Here is a 15,321-nt window from a genome sequence, read left to right as displayed (position 1 = left end):
AAAAGAAGTGAATGTACATACCACTATGCATGGGTTTGCGGTAGACAGAGAAAGAGAACCCGTACACAGAGCTGTGAACGTGAACGTCAAGAAAAGGAAGGAGGGAGTGAGATTCCCATTCAACTTTGAAATGGATGGAAGGAGCCAGATTGTTAAGAGAGGAGAGGAGAGGCTGGAAAAGACTAAGGTCATGAGGCCATAAGGCAAAAAATGTCATCAACATAGCAAAGCCAGAGAGAGGGGACGAGTATCAATAGAAGGAAGGAGAATGCTTCCAACACTATTAGCTTAAACCTGCTTCCAACACTATTAGCTTAAACCTGCTTCCAACACTATTAGCTTAAACCTGCTTCCAACACTATTAGCTTAAACCTGCTTCCATCACTACTAGCACTGTGCTCTGATGAATGCATGTACAAGTATAGTTTTAATTTAATAGAAAATGTAATATTGTATTAAATTTCTGAAAGCAGTCTTTTGTTTATAGTGTTGTAGGGTGGAACTCAAGCGTTGGTGCCTGGACACGACTGGAAGGCACGCCTTGTGACCCTAACCCAAATAAACCATTTGCAAAAATGGACAATGTTCCACTTTTCAACATTGAGGGAAAGTTGAATCCATCTATTACTATTCTTGGTGAGTGAACAGTGAGTCTAGTTCAGGTAGGTTTGTTTTTTGTTAATTATTAACAGGTATGTATGTATTTCTCATTGTATATTGATTGAACTATTTTTGACTGTCAGGGCATTTTTTTTTATACTGTATATACAAGAGTTCTTACCTTCTTGTAAAAACCACTAGCATGCATAGTGTTTTGAGTAAGTCCTTAATCTTAATTTTCCCTGGAATACGACCCACCAAGTCGTTTAACAACCAGGTACCCTTTCACTGCTGGGTGAACAGAGGCTGCAGTTAAGGATTGGCTCATAATCAATCCTCCCCAGCCAGGATACAAACCCAGGCCAAATAACTCACAAAGTGTAGGGCAAGTGTCTTACCACTGTGCCATGGGGACTGTATTATCCCCGATTGTTATTATTGCACCTCGTAAGTGTTGACAAAACATAGGAGTATGTGTTAGAATATGATACATTAGTAAGTACACTCTCAAATTATTTGTTTCTGTCTAACCAACTGACTCGACTTTTTTCATGCCAGAGCCTCTGTCCCATATTAGATGCAGTGCAGTATATATTTCTCAACTCTAACTTTCAGTTGCTTCTTTATGCAATGTCTGACTCTTCCCAAGGACAAGACCAGATACAGCCATCAGGTCGACGTTCATATACTGGCGCAACAGAGTTCTTTATGAGTGTCTCCATTGGGTCATACTGGGACAATGGAGGCACAAGAGAAAACCCATCCAATATGGAATGACCTTGAAGACTGATACATTTACACTCAAAACCTCCTCCAAGCTATACAGTACTGTGCATGATGGGGATTGTTGAGAACACTGCTGACTGGTAGTTGGCCTGAGTGGCTGCTGCCTCCCCTCTAACCAACACCAAATGTCAGCATCTACAGTCAGCCGAGTAGAAAGGAGCTATACAGTACATGTTTATCTTGGCTCTTTTCTCCAACTCTTATCCAGGCTGGTCTCTGGTCTCCTGATTCACATACAAGATTTGTATACATGCTTAGAAACTTTAGTGTCATTGTGCAGAGAGCTCATATTTTTCTGGACACTTCAATTTGCATTGGAGTGCTAATGAAGCAAACCTGTTAGTGGTGTAATCTCTAGCATGAATAGCGACAATCAGCTGACTGTAGGGAGTGAGGAAGGGCAGTAGTCTCTCCCTCCCTCACCAGGATGATGAGAAAATTATATCATGTCACATATTTGGTTTCAATGATGATAATATACATATAATTTGTATACCAAATTGTTCACAAACGATTGTTCTATCATATGCCATAGTCAAAATTAAGAATGCTTATAAATACAGTTTTTGTAAATACAGTAAAACATCGAGTGACGAGCACCTCAATTGGCGAGCAATTTGGGTAACGAGCTCCCTGATCGCCGACAGTTCATCTCGTTTGGCGAGCGCTCGTTTGAATAACGACAACACCGCATGATGGGGTCGCGCTGCTTCTCGCACATTCTCGGACGCCTCCAATAATGCAAATCAATTATTTTTTTTTTAAGATGCTAATGATGCTGGGATATAAAGGGGTGACTGCTGTGATGTTGCAAAGCATTGACTTTTTTGTGGAAAAAAAGAAACAAAATTTAAAAAAAAAAGTCTAAAAGGTTCGTTCGGTTTTTGTCAGGTAGGCTGCTCCATTATTGAGAAATAAATGAAAAATACAAAACAGATGGAACACATTTGAAACAAAGACAGATTGTCATAATGGAGCAGCCTACCCGACAAACACTGAACGAACCATTATGGCATTTGCTCGTTTTTCAAATTGTTTCAATTTTTTACTTTTTTTATTATTTTTTTTTTTTAAGAAACATGGAGCAGCCTACCTGACAAACACCGAATGAACATTTTGCTATAAAAAAAATTAACAAATTTGAAGAATGAAAAATGTCATAAAAGTTTGTTCAGTGTATGTAAGGTAGGCTGCTCCATTATTTTAAACATCGAATATCATATTGATGTTTTTCGGTGGTAGAACGGATTAATTTGATTTCCATTATTATAATGGAGAAATTTGTTTTGAAAGACGAGTGTTTTACATAACTACAGTAGCTCGGTGCTGGAATGGATTAAATTCGTTGTTCGAGATTTATTTATTTGAGACGAAGTTTTTCTGTAAATCCCGGTCATTACTTAATGTTGGGCCCACCAATATTTGTCATTTGGTTATGACTGAGCTGGAATTGTTCACCAGTGATTGCTCTATCACATGTTATGTTATTTTTGTTTAAAACGGTATCAATGTGAAGAAAGATGGGTCATGATGGCGTTTTTTTGTACTTGTCTAAATGTACCTATGGGTTATTAAGATATTTCACTTCACTACTCTCCTGGCAAGGTAAGTCAGAAACCTTATATGTTGATATGGATTATAGTCTATGTAAGCCCATTGTTTTTTTTTCTGGAGGAGGGGGGGGGTAGTTTGCTTCGGGTCTGCAACCCGTTCTCGCACTTTCTTACAGTCAATATTGACTTATTAAATACATTCATATGTGACATACTAAACATACTAGTTTACCTTGAAAAGCTTCATAGAAAACACTGACCTTACCTAACCTTCTTAGTATGTTAAGATAAGCATCTTATTGATTCGTAATTACAATTATTACTTAACATATTATAGGTATAGGTTAAGTAATAATTGTAATTACGAAGCAATAAGATGCTTATCTTAACATACTAAGAAGGTTAGGTAAGGTCGGTGTTTTCTATGAAGCTTTTCAAGGTAAACTAGTATGTTTAGTATGTCACATATGCACGTATTTAATAAGTCAATATTGACTATACAAAAGTGCGAGAACAGGTTGGGGTTTGACAGGTCGAATGAAATCCCTTGTGGAATGAATCAACCTCACTCCATATAGTTTGTTCAAATGAGGACACATTCAACCCTCAAACCGCTAGGGGTCCAAATGGATTTAACACCCACAGGCGCAACAACAACAACAACAAAAAATTCTTTTGTCTTATAAAAGTGTTCATTTTTGTTAACTGATCACGGAAAAAATAACAAAAAAATCGTAGGTGGCATATTTTAGCCGCAATAGGGTAAGGAAGTCTGGCAAAAAAGGGGCGTTGACAGAGCCTTCACCAGACGAGGTCTACTTCGCTCAAGCTGTCAGGTGGCAGTTGCTATAAATATATTATTACCTAATTATTTCAATGTCTGATTTTTTCTTAGTTTTTTGCAGTACAGTAATATTATTCATTAGAGTGAATTGTAATATATTTATATACTGTAATAAAATGTGTGAACCATCCCTGTACTCAAAATTATGGTGTGCATATTAGTGATTCAATTATTATGATCATAAAACAACAAATACTTTTGCTGTTATTACACTATATATACAGGTTATATATAAGTATCTGCATGTTTTGCTCACCATAACGAACCATTAAGTTGGTATTGTGAGTCAAAATCCAACGAGGAGTGACCGCCACACACCAGCCAGCCACTCGCTGCCACTCCCTCCCTCATCAACACCTCACTCGCCCTCATTCTCCTCCCACAATACTGCTTTTGCATTTATTCACTATACACAGACATTATCTATAAGTATTTACATGTTTTGTTCACCATAACTGTACATCTAAGCTTGTATGGTGAGTGAAGGTACAAAGACGTAGCTACTCACACAATCAGTTGGTGGCGGCTGCCCTCAAGGCCAGACGCACTAATATTTCTCCTCCAACAATACTGTTTGTGGTGTTATTACTCTATATACACACATTATATATAAGTATCTACCTGTTTTATTCACCATACTTGTACAAATAAGCTGGTATGGTGCCCAAAGACCATAGTGGCCACCCGTAAACAACATGATAAATTGTGCAGACGACTCCACCGCCCTCACCAAAATGGCGGCTCCCAACCTACTCCTATTGCTGTTATTACACTCTATACACACATTATATATAAGTACTGTATCTACATTTGTGTTCACCATAGCGAACCACTAAGCTGGTATGGTGAGTGCAGTCAATAAACGGTGGCCACACACAGTCAGAAGACGACGCCACAACCCTCCCTCCATGGAGCACAGCGCTAAATATCATCACAATCCTGCTATTATCAGAATCCTGGTCAGTTTTATCACAGTCAGGGGTCTTTTGTAATACTATCATTGCTAAATAATAGCATGAACATATATATTATCACATTTGTAGGCGATGCTGTGGTCACAAGCTGAACAACGGTGCTGTGAGCTCATGTTGCATGCATCAGCCTTGGTGGCTCGCTGGATACTGAAGCTCTCACACCCAAGAATGTTAGCCTGGATTTTTTTTCTAGGTGGCATCTGGCAACTATTGGTCCTGGCTGCACTATAGCTGCCCCTATCTCAGGCGGGGCATTTAAATTATAGCGCTAGACACGAAATCATATATATGACATGCGCGGTTTCGATTTTGTCACTGAAACCATATATATATATATATATATATATGATTTGCGCGGTTTAAGGGTTAATGCTGGTTTTATCATTTAGAACCAATCTCTTGTGGATGATGGTTTATTTTGTAATAGACTTATTATGTACGTTTTTTATTGCAAATTATGTGGTATGAGGCACATAAGCACTGTTGAATGTGTTTGATATCACATAGTCATTTTGGTACGGTTTGAAAACATCAAGGTTCATTTATTTTCATTTGCTTCAGGTAATGATGTAAAAGTTCCTTCTGAGGTGGTGGTGATAAACTCCATAATTCTTCCATACAAAGAACTCTCTGCCAGCACCAAAAATGAGATCGTTCTCTGAGTGACTGCACTTGTCTTTAAAGTTGAGAGCATGTTGTGTGGGGGGGGGGGGGGAAGCATGTTGTGTGGGGAAAGGGGGAAGAGCATGTTGTGTGTAATTACAGTACCCAAGTGTAGTTACAGGATGAGAGCTATGCTTGTGGTGTCCCGTCTCCCCAGTACTCTGTCATATAACGCTTTGAAACTACTGACAGTTTTGGCCTTCACCACTTTCTCACCTAACTTGTTCCAACCATCTATCACTCTGTTTGTGAAAGTGAATTTTTTTTATATTTCTTCGGCATCTGTGTTTAGTTAGTTAAAATCTATGACCTCTTGTTCTTGAAGTTCCAGGTCTCGGGAAATCTTCCCTATCAATTTTATAAATTCCTGTTACTATTTTGTACGTAGTGATCATATCGCCTCTTTTTCTTCTATCTTCTAGATTTTGCATACAGTATTTAATGCCTCTAACCTCTCCTCATAGCTCTTGTCCTTCAGTTCTGGTGCCACTTAGTCGTGATAAGTCGTGAACAATTTCTTTAGTAATTTGCCATCTATGTACAGTATTTAAAAGCAATTCTGAAGTTAGAAAGTTTAGCACATGCCCCTCGCACAATGTTCTTAATGTCATCCTCAGGTGATAGTTTTCTATGTAGAACCACCCCTAGATCTCTTTCTTTATCAGAATTCTTTAAAGATTTCTCACATAATTTATAGGTTGTGTGGGGTCTATGTTCTCCTATTCCACATTCCATAACATGACATTTATTAACATTAAATTCCATTTGCCAAGTGGTGCTAACAATCGACATAACAATCGTCTAAGTTACTTATCTTCCTCTATTATCTTAGCATCATCAGCAAACATGTTCATATAATTCTGTATACCAACTGGTAGATCATTTATGTAGACAATAAACATCACTGGTGCAAGAACTGAACCCTGTGGTACTCCACTTGTGACATTTCTCCATTCAGATACATTGCCTCTGATTACTGCCCTCATTTTTCTATCAGTCAGAAAATTTTTCATCCATGATAGAAGCTTACCTGTCACCCCTCCAATATTTTCCAGTTTCCAGAACAACCTCTTATGTGGAACTCTGTCGAAAGCCTTTTTTAGGTCCAGATAGATGCAATCAACCCAACCATCTCTTTCCTGTAATATCTCTGTGGCTCGATCATAGAAACTGAATAAATTCGATACACAGGATCTTCCAGATCGAAAACCATACTGTCTGTCTGATATTATATCATTTCTCTCCAGGTGTTCTACCCATTTAGTTTTGATTAGTTTTTCCAATATTTTGACTATTACACTTGTCAATGATACAGGTCTATAATTAAGGGGGTCTTCCCTGCTGCCACTTTTGTAGATTGGAACTATGTTAGCCTTTTTCCACACATCAGCTACAGCTCCTGTACACAGGGATGCCTGAAAAATCAGTTGAAGTGGAATGCTGAGCTCAGGTGCACATTCTCTCAGAACCCATGGTGAAACTCCATCTGGACCAACTGCTTTGTTCTTACTTAGCTCCTTGAGCATTTTTTCCACTTCGTCTCTAGACACCTCTATGTGCTCTATGTTGTTCTCTGGAATTCTTATTGTGTCTGGTTCCCTAAAGATTTCATTTTGTACAAACACACTTTGGAACTTTTCGTTTAGTGTTTCACACATTTCCTTTTCATCTTCCGTGAATCTATTTCCCATTTTCAACCTCTGAATATTATCCTTTACCTGCAATTTGTTGTTAATGAATTTATAGAATAGACCTGGTTCTGTTTTACATTTGTCTGCAATCCCTTTTTCAAAATTTCTTTCTGCCTCTCTCCTCACTGCCGTGTAGTTGTTTCTCACATCTTTGTATCGCTGGTATGTTTGGGGGTTTGGCCTCTTCCTGTATTGATTCCATTTTTGTGTCTTTTGGTCTCTAGCCCTCTCGCAATTTCTATTGAACCAATCCTGTTTCCTAGTTCTGCATCTCTGTTTTGGTATAAATTTTTTTGTGCCTTTATCATATATTTCACAAAACTTGACATACATCTCATTCACTTCCTTGCCTAGCATCAAGTCTGTCCAATTATACTCACTAAAAAAATTTCTAAGGTCACCATAATGACCTCTCCTGAAGTCTGGTTTTTCAACTGCTTCAACCTCCTTATTTTCTTTCAGCTTATAACGCATTGCATACTTTATTCCCAAAAAGACATGGTCACTTTTACCCAAGGGAGGAAGGTACTGAATGTCAAATATTTCTTCCTCCTTCCTGGTAAATATCAAATCTAGCATGGAGGGGACGTCCCCTTCCCTCATCCTCGTAGCTTGTTTAACATGTTGATACAAGAATGTTTCCAGGATGAGGTCTACAAATTTACAGGTCCAAAAATCTTCTGTTTTAGCTTCATATGCTTCCCAGTCTATGGATTTCAGATATGGATTGTGTGTAATTACCTAAGTGTAATTACCTAAGTGTAGTTACAGGATGAGAGCTACGCTCGTGGTGTCCCGTCTTCCCAGCACTCTTTGTCATATAACGCTTTGAAACTACTGACGGTCTTGGCCTCCACCACCTTCTCACTTAACTTGTTCCAACCGTCTACCACTCTATTTGCGAAGGTGAATTTTCTTATATTTCTTCGGCATCTGTGTTTAGCTAGTTTAAATCTATGACCTCTTGTTCTTGAAGTGCCAGGTCTCAGGAAATCTTCCCTGTCGATTTTATCAATTCCTGTTACTATTTTGTATGTAGTGATCATATCACCTCTTTTTCTTCTGTCTTCTAGTTTTGGCATGTTTAATGCTTCCAACCTCTCCTCGTAGCTCTTGCCCTTCAGTTCTGGGAGCCACTTCGTAGCATGTCTTTGCACCTTTTCCAGTTTGTTGATGTGCTTCTTAAGATATGGGCACCACACAACAACTGCATATTCTAGCTTTGGCCTAACAAAAGTCATGAACAATTTCTTTAGTATATCGCCATCCATGTATTTAAATGCAATTCTGAAGTTAGAAAGCATCGCATAGGCTCCTTGCACAATATTCTTTATGTGGTCCTCAGGTGATAGTTTTCTATCTAGAACCACCCCTAGATCTCTTTCTTTATCAGAATTCTTTAAAGATTTCTCACATAATATATAGGTTGTATGGGGTCTATGTTCTCCTATTCCACATTCCATAACATGACATTTATTAACATTAAATTCCATTTGCCAGGTGGTGTTCCATATACTTATTTTGTCCAGGTCTTCTTGAAGGGCATGACAATCATCTAAATTTCTTATCCTTCCTATTATCTTAGCGTCATCAGCAAACATGTTCATATAATTCTGTATACCAACTGGTAGATCATTTATGTACACAATAAACATCACTGGTGCAAGAACTGAACCCTGTGGTACTCCACTTGTGACATTTCTCCATTCCGATACATTGCCTCTGATTACTGCCCTCATTTTTCTATCAGTCAGAAAATTTTTCATCCATGATAGAAGCTTACCTGTCACCCCTCCAATATTTTCCAGTTTCCAGAACAACCTCTTATGTGGAACTCTGTCGAAAGCCTTTTTTAGGTCCAGATAGATGCAGTCAACCCAACCATCTCTTTCCTGCAATATCTCTGTGGCTCGATCATAGAAACTGAGTAAATTCGATACACAGGATCTTCCAGATCGAAAACCATACTGTCTGTCTGATATTATATGATTTCTCTCCAGGTGTTCTACCCATTTAGTTTTGATTAGCTTTTCCAATACTTTCACTATTACACTTGTCAATGATACAGGTCTATAATTGAAGGGGTCTTCCCTGCTGCCACTTTTGTAGATTGGAACTATGTTAGCCTGTTTCCACACGTCTGCTACGATTCCTGTACACAGGGATGCCTGAAAGATCAGGTGAAGTGGAATGCTGAGCTCAGATGCACATTCTCTCAGAACCCATGGTGAAACGCCATCTGGGCCAGCTGCTTTGTTCTTCCCGAGCTCCTTTAGCATATTTTCCACTTCATCTCTAGACACCTCTATCCGCTCTATGTTGTTCTCTGGAATTCTTATTGTGTCTGGTTCTCTGAAGATTTCATTTTGTACAAACACACTTTGGAACTTTTCATTTAATGTTTCACACATTTCCTTTTCATTTTCCGTGAATCTGTTTCCCATTTTCAACCTCTGGATATTATCCTTTACCTGCAATTTGTTGTTTATGAATTTGTAGAATAGGCCCGGTTCTGTTTTACATTTATCTGCTATCCCTTTTTCAAAATTTCTTTCTGCCTCTCTCCTTACTGCTGTATAGTTGTTTCTCGCATCTTTGTATCGCTGGTATGTTTGGGGGTTTGGCCTCTTCCTATACTGATTCCAGTTTTGTGTCTTTTGGTCTCTTGCCCTCTCACAATTTCTGTCGAATCAATCCTGTTTTCTGGCCCTGCATCTCTGCTTTGGTATGAATGTTTGTGTGCCTTCCTCATATAGTTTTAAAAATTTGGCATACTGTACATTTCATTTACTTCCCTGCCTAGCAACAATTCTGTCCAATTACACTCATTAAAAAAATTTCGAAGTTCCCCATAGTTGCCTCTCCTTAAATCGAGTTTATCAACTGTTTCAATGTCCCCATTTTCTTCTAGATGATATCTTAAAGCATATTTAATGTCTAACAGGACGTGATCACTCTTTCCCAAGGGAAAGTGTGTGTGTGTGTGTGTGTGTGCGGGGGGGGGGGGGGGCACATGTTGTGTGTAATTACCTAAGTGTAGTTACAGGACGAGAGTATCAAGTTACAGGACGAGAGTATCAAAGCGTCATACGACAAAGACAGGACACTGTGAGCATAACTCATCCTGTAAGAACACTTGGGTAATTACACACAACATGCTCTACCTCCACACATGTTTTGTTGGTGGAGGAGCATGTTGTGTCGAGGGAAAGGTAAGGATCTTATAAAAATTAAAGTGAGTTCTACATTAACTGACTGACCCATGACACATTTGCAGAAATATGAATTAAAAGGCTTATGCATTTATTTATAGTATTCTTATTTATGAGCTGTGCTATATGTAGTAGTTTTTAAAATTAATACAAGTCAATTGGTAGTTGATTTAAATTGTTAATTTGTGGTAAATTTAATTTCTTCTTCAGGATGCAATGTAACTGTTCCATCTGAGGTGATAGTCCTGAACTCCATTGTACTGCCTTACAAGGACCTTCCACGCAGCTACAAGAATGAGATTATCCTCTAGGTTAAGTGTTTAAAGATATTTGTTACTAATACAGTACTGTACAGTAATCCTGTCTACAAATAATTTTCTTTGAATACATATACAGAGAGAAATTTTAGTCTTGAGGTGGATATTTAAGAGTTAGATCTTCAATATATTTAGTGAATGTAACCTTATATTTTTAAATGAAGTTTATAAAACATCAAATCTTGTTTAATGGTTAAAAAAAAAAAAAAAAAAAAAATTTACTAACTGCTGCAATGGTTTGGCAGTTGTTTGTGAAAATAATAAACAAAACATTGGTCATAAAAGCTGTTTTATTAATTTAAATATTCACACTCTTCCATTCATGTTGATTGAGATTCAGTATATATATGTGGTGTACCACCTTTGTATACCTTGCTTCAATATTTTATTAGCAAATCAAGCACTGAATGTAATGAAACATTTTCTGTTGTGGCCCTAGCCAGTAGCTCCCCGAGCTAACTGTTGATATGGTCGAGCACCAGGCCTCTGATACCACAACCCGCTTCTCCTTGCAAGGCCATTGTCACAGATCAGCCCAGAGAAAATCAAAAGAAAAATGTAACAAAACAAGCAATTGGACAAAATTAGGTACAACGTAGTAACAAAGCAAATGATTATTGCCCTGGAGTAAATCCTAACCGTGATGTGCTTGTCTTCCACCAGGTGGTAGCTCAGGTCACATGCTCTTTCATTCACAAGCTGCACGAACTAAACTCCTCCAACCTCACAGGGATGGGAAGGTACAGAAGGTACACCAGAAACAGGCATTTCACTACATTTAACACTTAATATCCAGGAGGGTATCCTCAGTAGCTCATTGAGCACACAATGGTGTCTATGCAGTAGTTAGAATTTCTGAAAAATTTAAAGAGTCCAGAGCCTGAAGACAATTAATGAAGAAAATGCCAGGAAAGCTGCCAAAGCAGCACACACACACACTCCCAACATGGAAATAAGGGCACACAACCTGTTGGCCAAAACTAAAATCCTCAGAGGGACATCAGAAAACCAACAGGTGGAAAAACCAGGCACGGAGACCAGAATTTCAGGGCCATGAGCCTCAGAAACTGGTCACTAGACCCGATGACCAGAAACGTCCAATGTGGCCCGGATACAAAGTCCTGATCCCCCCAAAAAATGGAACACTGCGATGATGACTGCGACTGTCTGAAAAACAATGGTCACCCCCAGCCTGGAAGCCAGAGGATGCCCACCCAACAAGGGCACACAACCGATCAGAAACCACTGGTCACAGCCTGGGACCCAGGAAGTACCAGACTTGCAGCACAATGCCCAGGGCCAGAACCTGGCACCAAGACTAGGAAAGGGGGGCAAAACCTCACTCAGAACAAGAAACTCAAGGGCAAAACCACAATGCCACAGCATACCATCAGTAGATCTGGGGCCTGCTAGAGAAAGCAAGGCATTTATGCAAATATTCAGCAACATTGCCAATAGATGTGTGCAAATAGAGGGAGTAGCACCCCAAGAATACGTGTTAAATGATGAAGTTTTGAAGGGAGCCTCTACAAACATAACATGGCATGGGAAAGCCCCCAGATGCCCCACATCTAGAGAAGGGATAGAAGGGGAGAGGGAAACCAGCTGGTTGAATTAGGCAAAACATCAAGCCCATTGAACAGCTGATCAGGAGAAAGAAAAGGAAGGATACTCAACCAAACCAAGAGAAAAGTCTAGGATAACATCTCACATTATTCACCAAGCACAATGGTCATAGGGGCGAGCTGATCAGACCAAAACCAGGAGAGAGAGAGAGAGATTACACCCCTCCCCAAAGCCTTGGGAACTGCCCTTTCAGAAGATTAGACAATGGTCTAATCTAATTTTAGATTATCTCAAGATAACCTCAAGATGGGAGACGAGACCATAAAAACTGAGCGACAAAGCCAGAAATGCACCCGTGGGATGGGCAGAGGTGGCCCTGGGAATGGAGGAAAGACGCACAATCCTCTTGGATAAACAAACCTTCAAGCTTAGCTGAAACAAAGCCTAAAAGAGGGACACGGGGCAAACTGTCTCCCTGTCATGGATCTCCCCAAAGCCCACTTGCACCATTGGAGAGGTACAGTCAGGGTCCGAACCTACAACCCCCAAAATACCCAAAGCTGAGAGGGAGAATAAAAGCATTCCTGGCGGGCTGCCAGGTGTGCTATCCATCTTCAGGTTATCTTGAGATGATTTCGAGGGTTAGCGTCCCCGTGGCCCGGTCCTCGACCAGGCCTCCTTTTTGTTACACACTCCCATGAAGCAGCCCGTAGCAGCTGTCTAACTCCCAGGTACCTATTTACTGATAGGTAACAGGGGCATCAGGGTGAAAAACATTTTGCCCATTTGTCTCCACCTTCACCGAAGATCGAACCCGGAACCTCAGGACTACAAATCCGAAGCGCTGTCCACTCAGCTGTCAGGCGCCCTCGCCTATCCATAGGTGAGGTCTCAAGAAGAGTCAACTATTAGAGGAGGAACCCATAACCCTCTGGTGGGGGCAAGGTACACAAAAGCCAATATTTAAGGAAGGTAACCCTGGAATACAGTTTGAACTACATTAACAACCATGGCACATGAAATGTGGCCGACAAAAAATACAAATATGAAGGAAACGCAAAACAACAGTACAATTGAACAACTGTGGCCTCTGATGATCATACAATGTTCTGTGACTTTGGTAACTCTATCTTCACTGACTCTCTTCTGCATTTCCTTCCATATCACTTGCTCCAGTATGTTGTTATTCTTGTGTAAATTTGGGACCTGACCTGCCAGTATTTTCAATTTATATATAATTTGATACCTCTCACATCTCCTTTCTAGAGATGAGGTATCAAAGTGGCTGGGTGGTTGAATGTTCATCATCATTTTCCTACTTTTAAGGGCATTTTTCATTTTGTTAATGCACACTTGTTCTTACTGGTGACACAGTCGTTCACTTTTGAGTGACATGTCTCGGGTGTGGGTTGCTTTGCTTTGATGTCCAAAGGGATTGGAAAGGATGGGGGTTATGTCTGCTTTAAAAGGGGTGGGGAGGTACATGACTGTGTGCATTTCCCTTATCACTGCTTAGGTGTTGTCAGTAGTTTAAATAAGTTTGTACTCTCCTTTTTTTTTCTCCTAGTTGTGCAAAGTGCGGGGTTACGCTTTGGCATTGGCTCTTTGGGCCCGCCACTCACCCGTCATTCAACTGGTGTGCACATTCCTGAGCTTCTCAAGCTACTGCATTTTTACATTTGCAGCCTTCACCTCATCACTGCCTCCTGCATTACCTTTTGTTACTCCTCTGCCCCTGGACAAGTTTTTTTAATGTGTCTGTGGCTCCTTTGGGTACTTGACTACCACCAGTCCCATTATAGGTTTATCAATGCCGACCTTATCTGTTCCCTAGGAATTGTGGGTGGTGGTTATGTCTTCCTGTCTTGTGTTCCAGGGCAGTCTTGTCTTGTGTTCTGGCTTGCCTGGATTCACATCGGGGGCGAGTGGTTTTCCTGGCTCGTGAGTGGGCAGCTCATTCTTGGTTTCAGGTGCTGCTTGCTTTGTATCCGAACTCGGGCAATTTTTTCTGCTCCTCCGCCTCTTTCAGCAGGTCGGTCCAGTGAAGTACCTCGCTGGTTCGACTTGCTGTTCCGCACTATGCGTCTGGTTTTTCTGACGGGTGTGTATCGCCATTTGTATGGTAATCAGGTGACTTTTTTTTATGGTGTTTCTCCTGCGGTCTTCTCAGCGACAGTATGAAGTTTCTTGACTGTCTTTTCATCATTTTCTTTCTCTTCATCGGTTTTTGGACCAGGTTGTTTTGCCCTCTTGACTTATTTTTTTATTTTGTTTTTTGGGGGGAGCGGTATCTCTTGCCTATTACTGTGTCTTCGTACTGCACGGCGTTGGTGGCACCGCTGCTGCTTGTGTTCAGGGTGCATGTTACTTCTGCTCAGTTCTGCTAACTTTCTCATGCGCTTTCTCACCTCCGGCCTGCTTGTGTGCCGCCTCAGCCTTCTTGGTCTTCGGACCACGTTCACTTTTTTTTTCTTCTCCCTCAGTTGCTTAATTTAGAAACTGTACTTGTGGTCGGTCTCGAGCCCATTGTTGATGTGACGAGTGCATTGAATTTTTTAACTAGTTCATCAAGATTGTAACTTGCTTAACTAAATTAATTGTGGGGTTTGATCCGTTAAAGGCTTCTAACACTTTCTACCACCACCCACAGGATGGGTATTGTGTGCATAATAAATGAACTGAACTAAACTTTCTTCTAGCTTCATGCCCACCTCCGACGTTTGGGGTTCTGTAATTTTGGGCCAGGTGGTCATTTTGTTTGTTTACTGCCATCGTTTCTGGCGTAGAATGAGACGGCTGGCTTCCGGAGGGGTCCTTTGGTTGTGGGTGCTTAGTTGGTTAGGCTGGGGGCATGTCACATGTTGTGTCCGGTTGCAGCTTTATGCTGCTACCTGCGGGCCACTGGTTCTGTGCCGGTGGACGTTCTCTGGGTGGATCCGGTTTCCTTGGTTCCCTGTTCCAGGGCTCGTGTCTCACGTTTTCCGCAGTGTCATGAAGTGCCAGCCATTGGTCTACCCTCATGCCCATGATGTTAGGATGTATGCTGCTCTCACGGAGGGTTCTAGCAACATGTCTTAGGTTAGCATTCGAGTACAGCGCGGGAGTTTTGGAAGTC

General features: G+C 40.5%; 1 protein-coding gene across 4 annotated transcripts in view; it reads left to right on the top strand.

Moving 5' to 3' along the window:
- Gmppa (GDP-mannose pyrophosphorylase A) overlaps positions 1-10,924 on the top strand; it is a 32,877-nt gene extending 21,953 nt beyond the window's left edge. For 2 of the 4 annotated variants that reach the window (XM_069304267.1, XM_069304269.1), the window contains exons 8-9: positions 488-636; positions 10,534-10,924. In XM_069304267.1, the coding sequence (XP_069160368.1) occupies positions 488-636; positions 10,534-10,634 (250 nt within the window). In that variant the 3' untranslated portion in view covers positions 10,635-10,924. Of the gene's footprint in view, positions 1-487; positions 637-5,318; positions 5,441-10,533 lie in introns of all 4 variants that reach the window. The other 2 variants (XM_069304266.1, XM_069304265.1) reach the window with 2 other exon arrangements.
- The last annotated feature ends 4,397 nt before the right edge of the window (positions 10,925-15,321 follow it).

The sequence above is a fragment of the Procambarus clarkii genome, chromosome 52 (assembly GCF_040958095.1).
Source record: "Procambarus clarkii isolate CNS0578487 chromosome 52, FALCON_Pclarkii_2.0, whole genome shotgun sequence".
Taxonomy (NCBI): domain Eukaryota; kingdom Metazoa; phylum Arthropoda; class Malacostraca; order Decapoda; family Cambaridae; genus Procambarus; species Procambarus clarkii.
The sequence above is the reverse complement of the archived record's forward strand: the minus strand, read 5'-3'. Positions and strand labels throughout refer to the sequence as shown.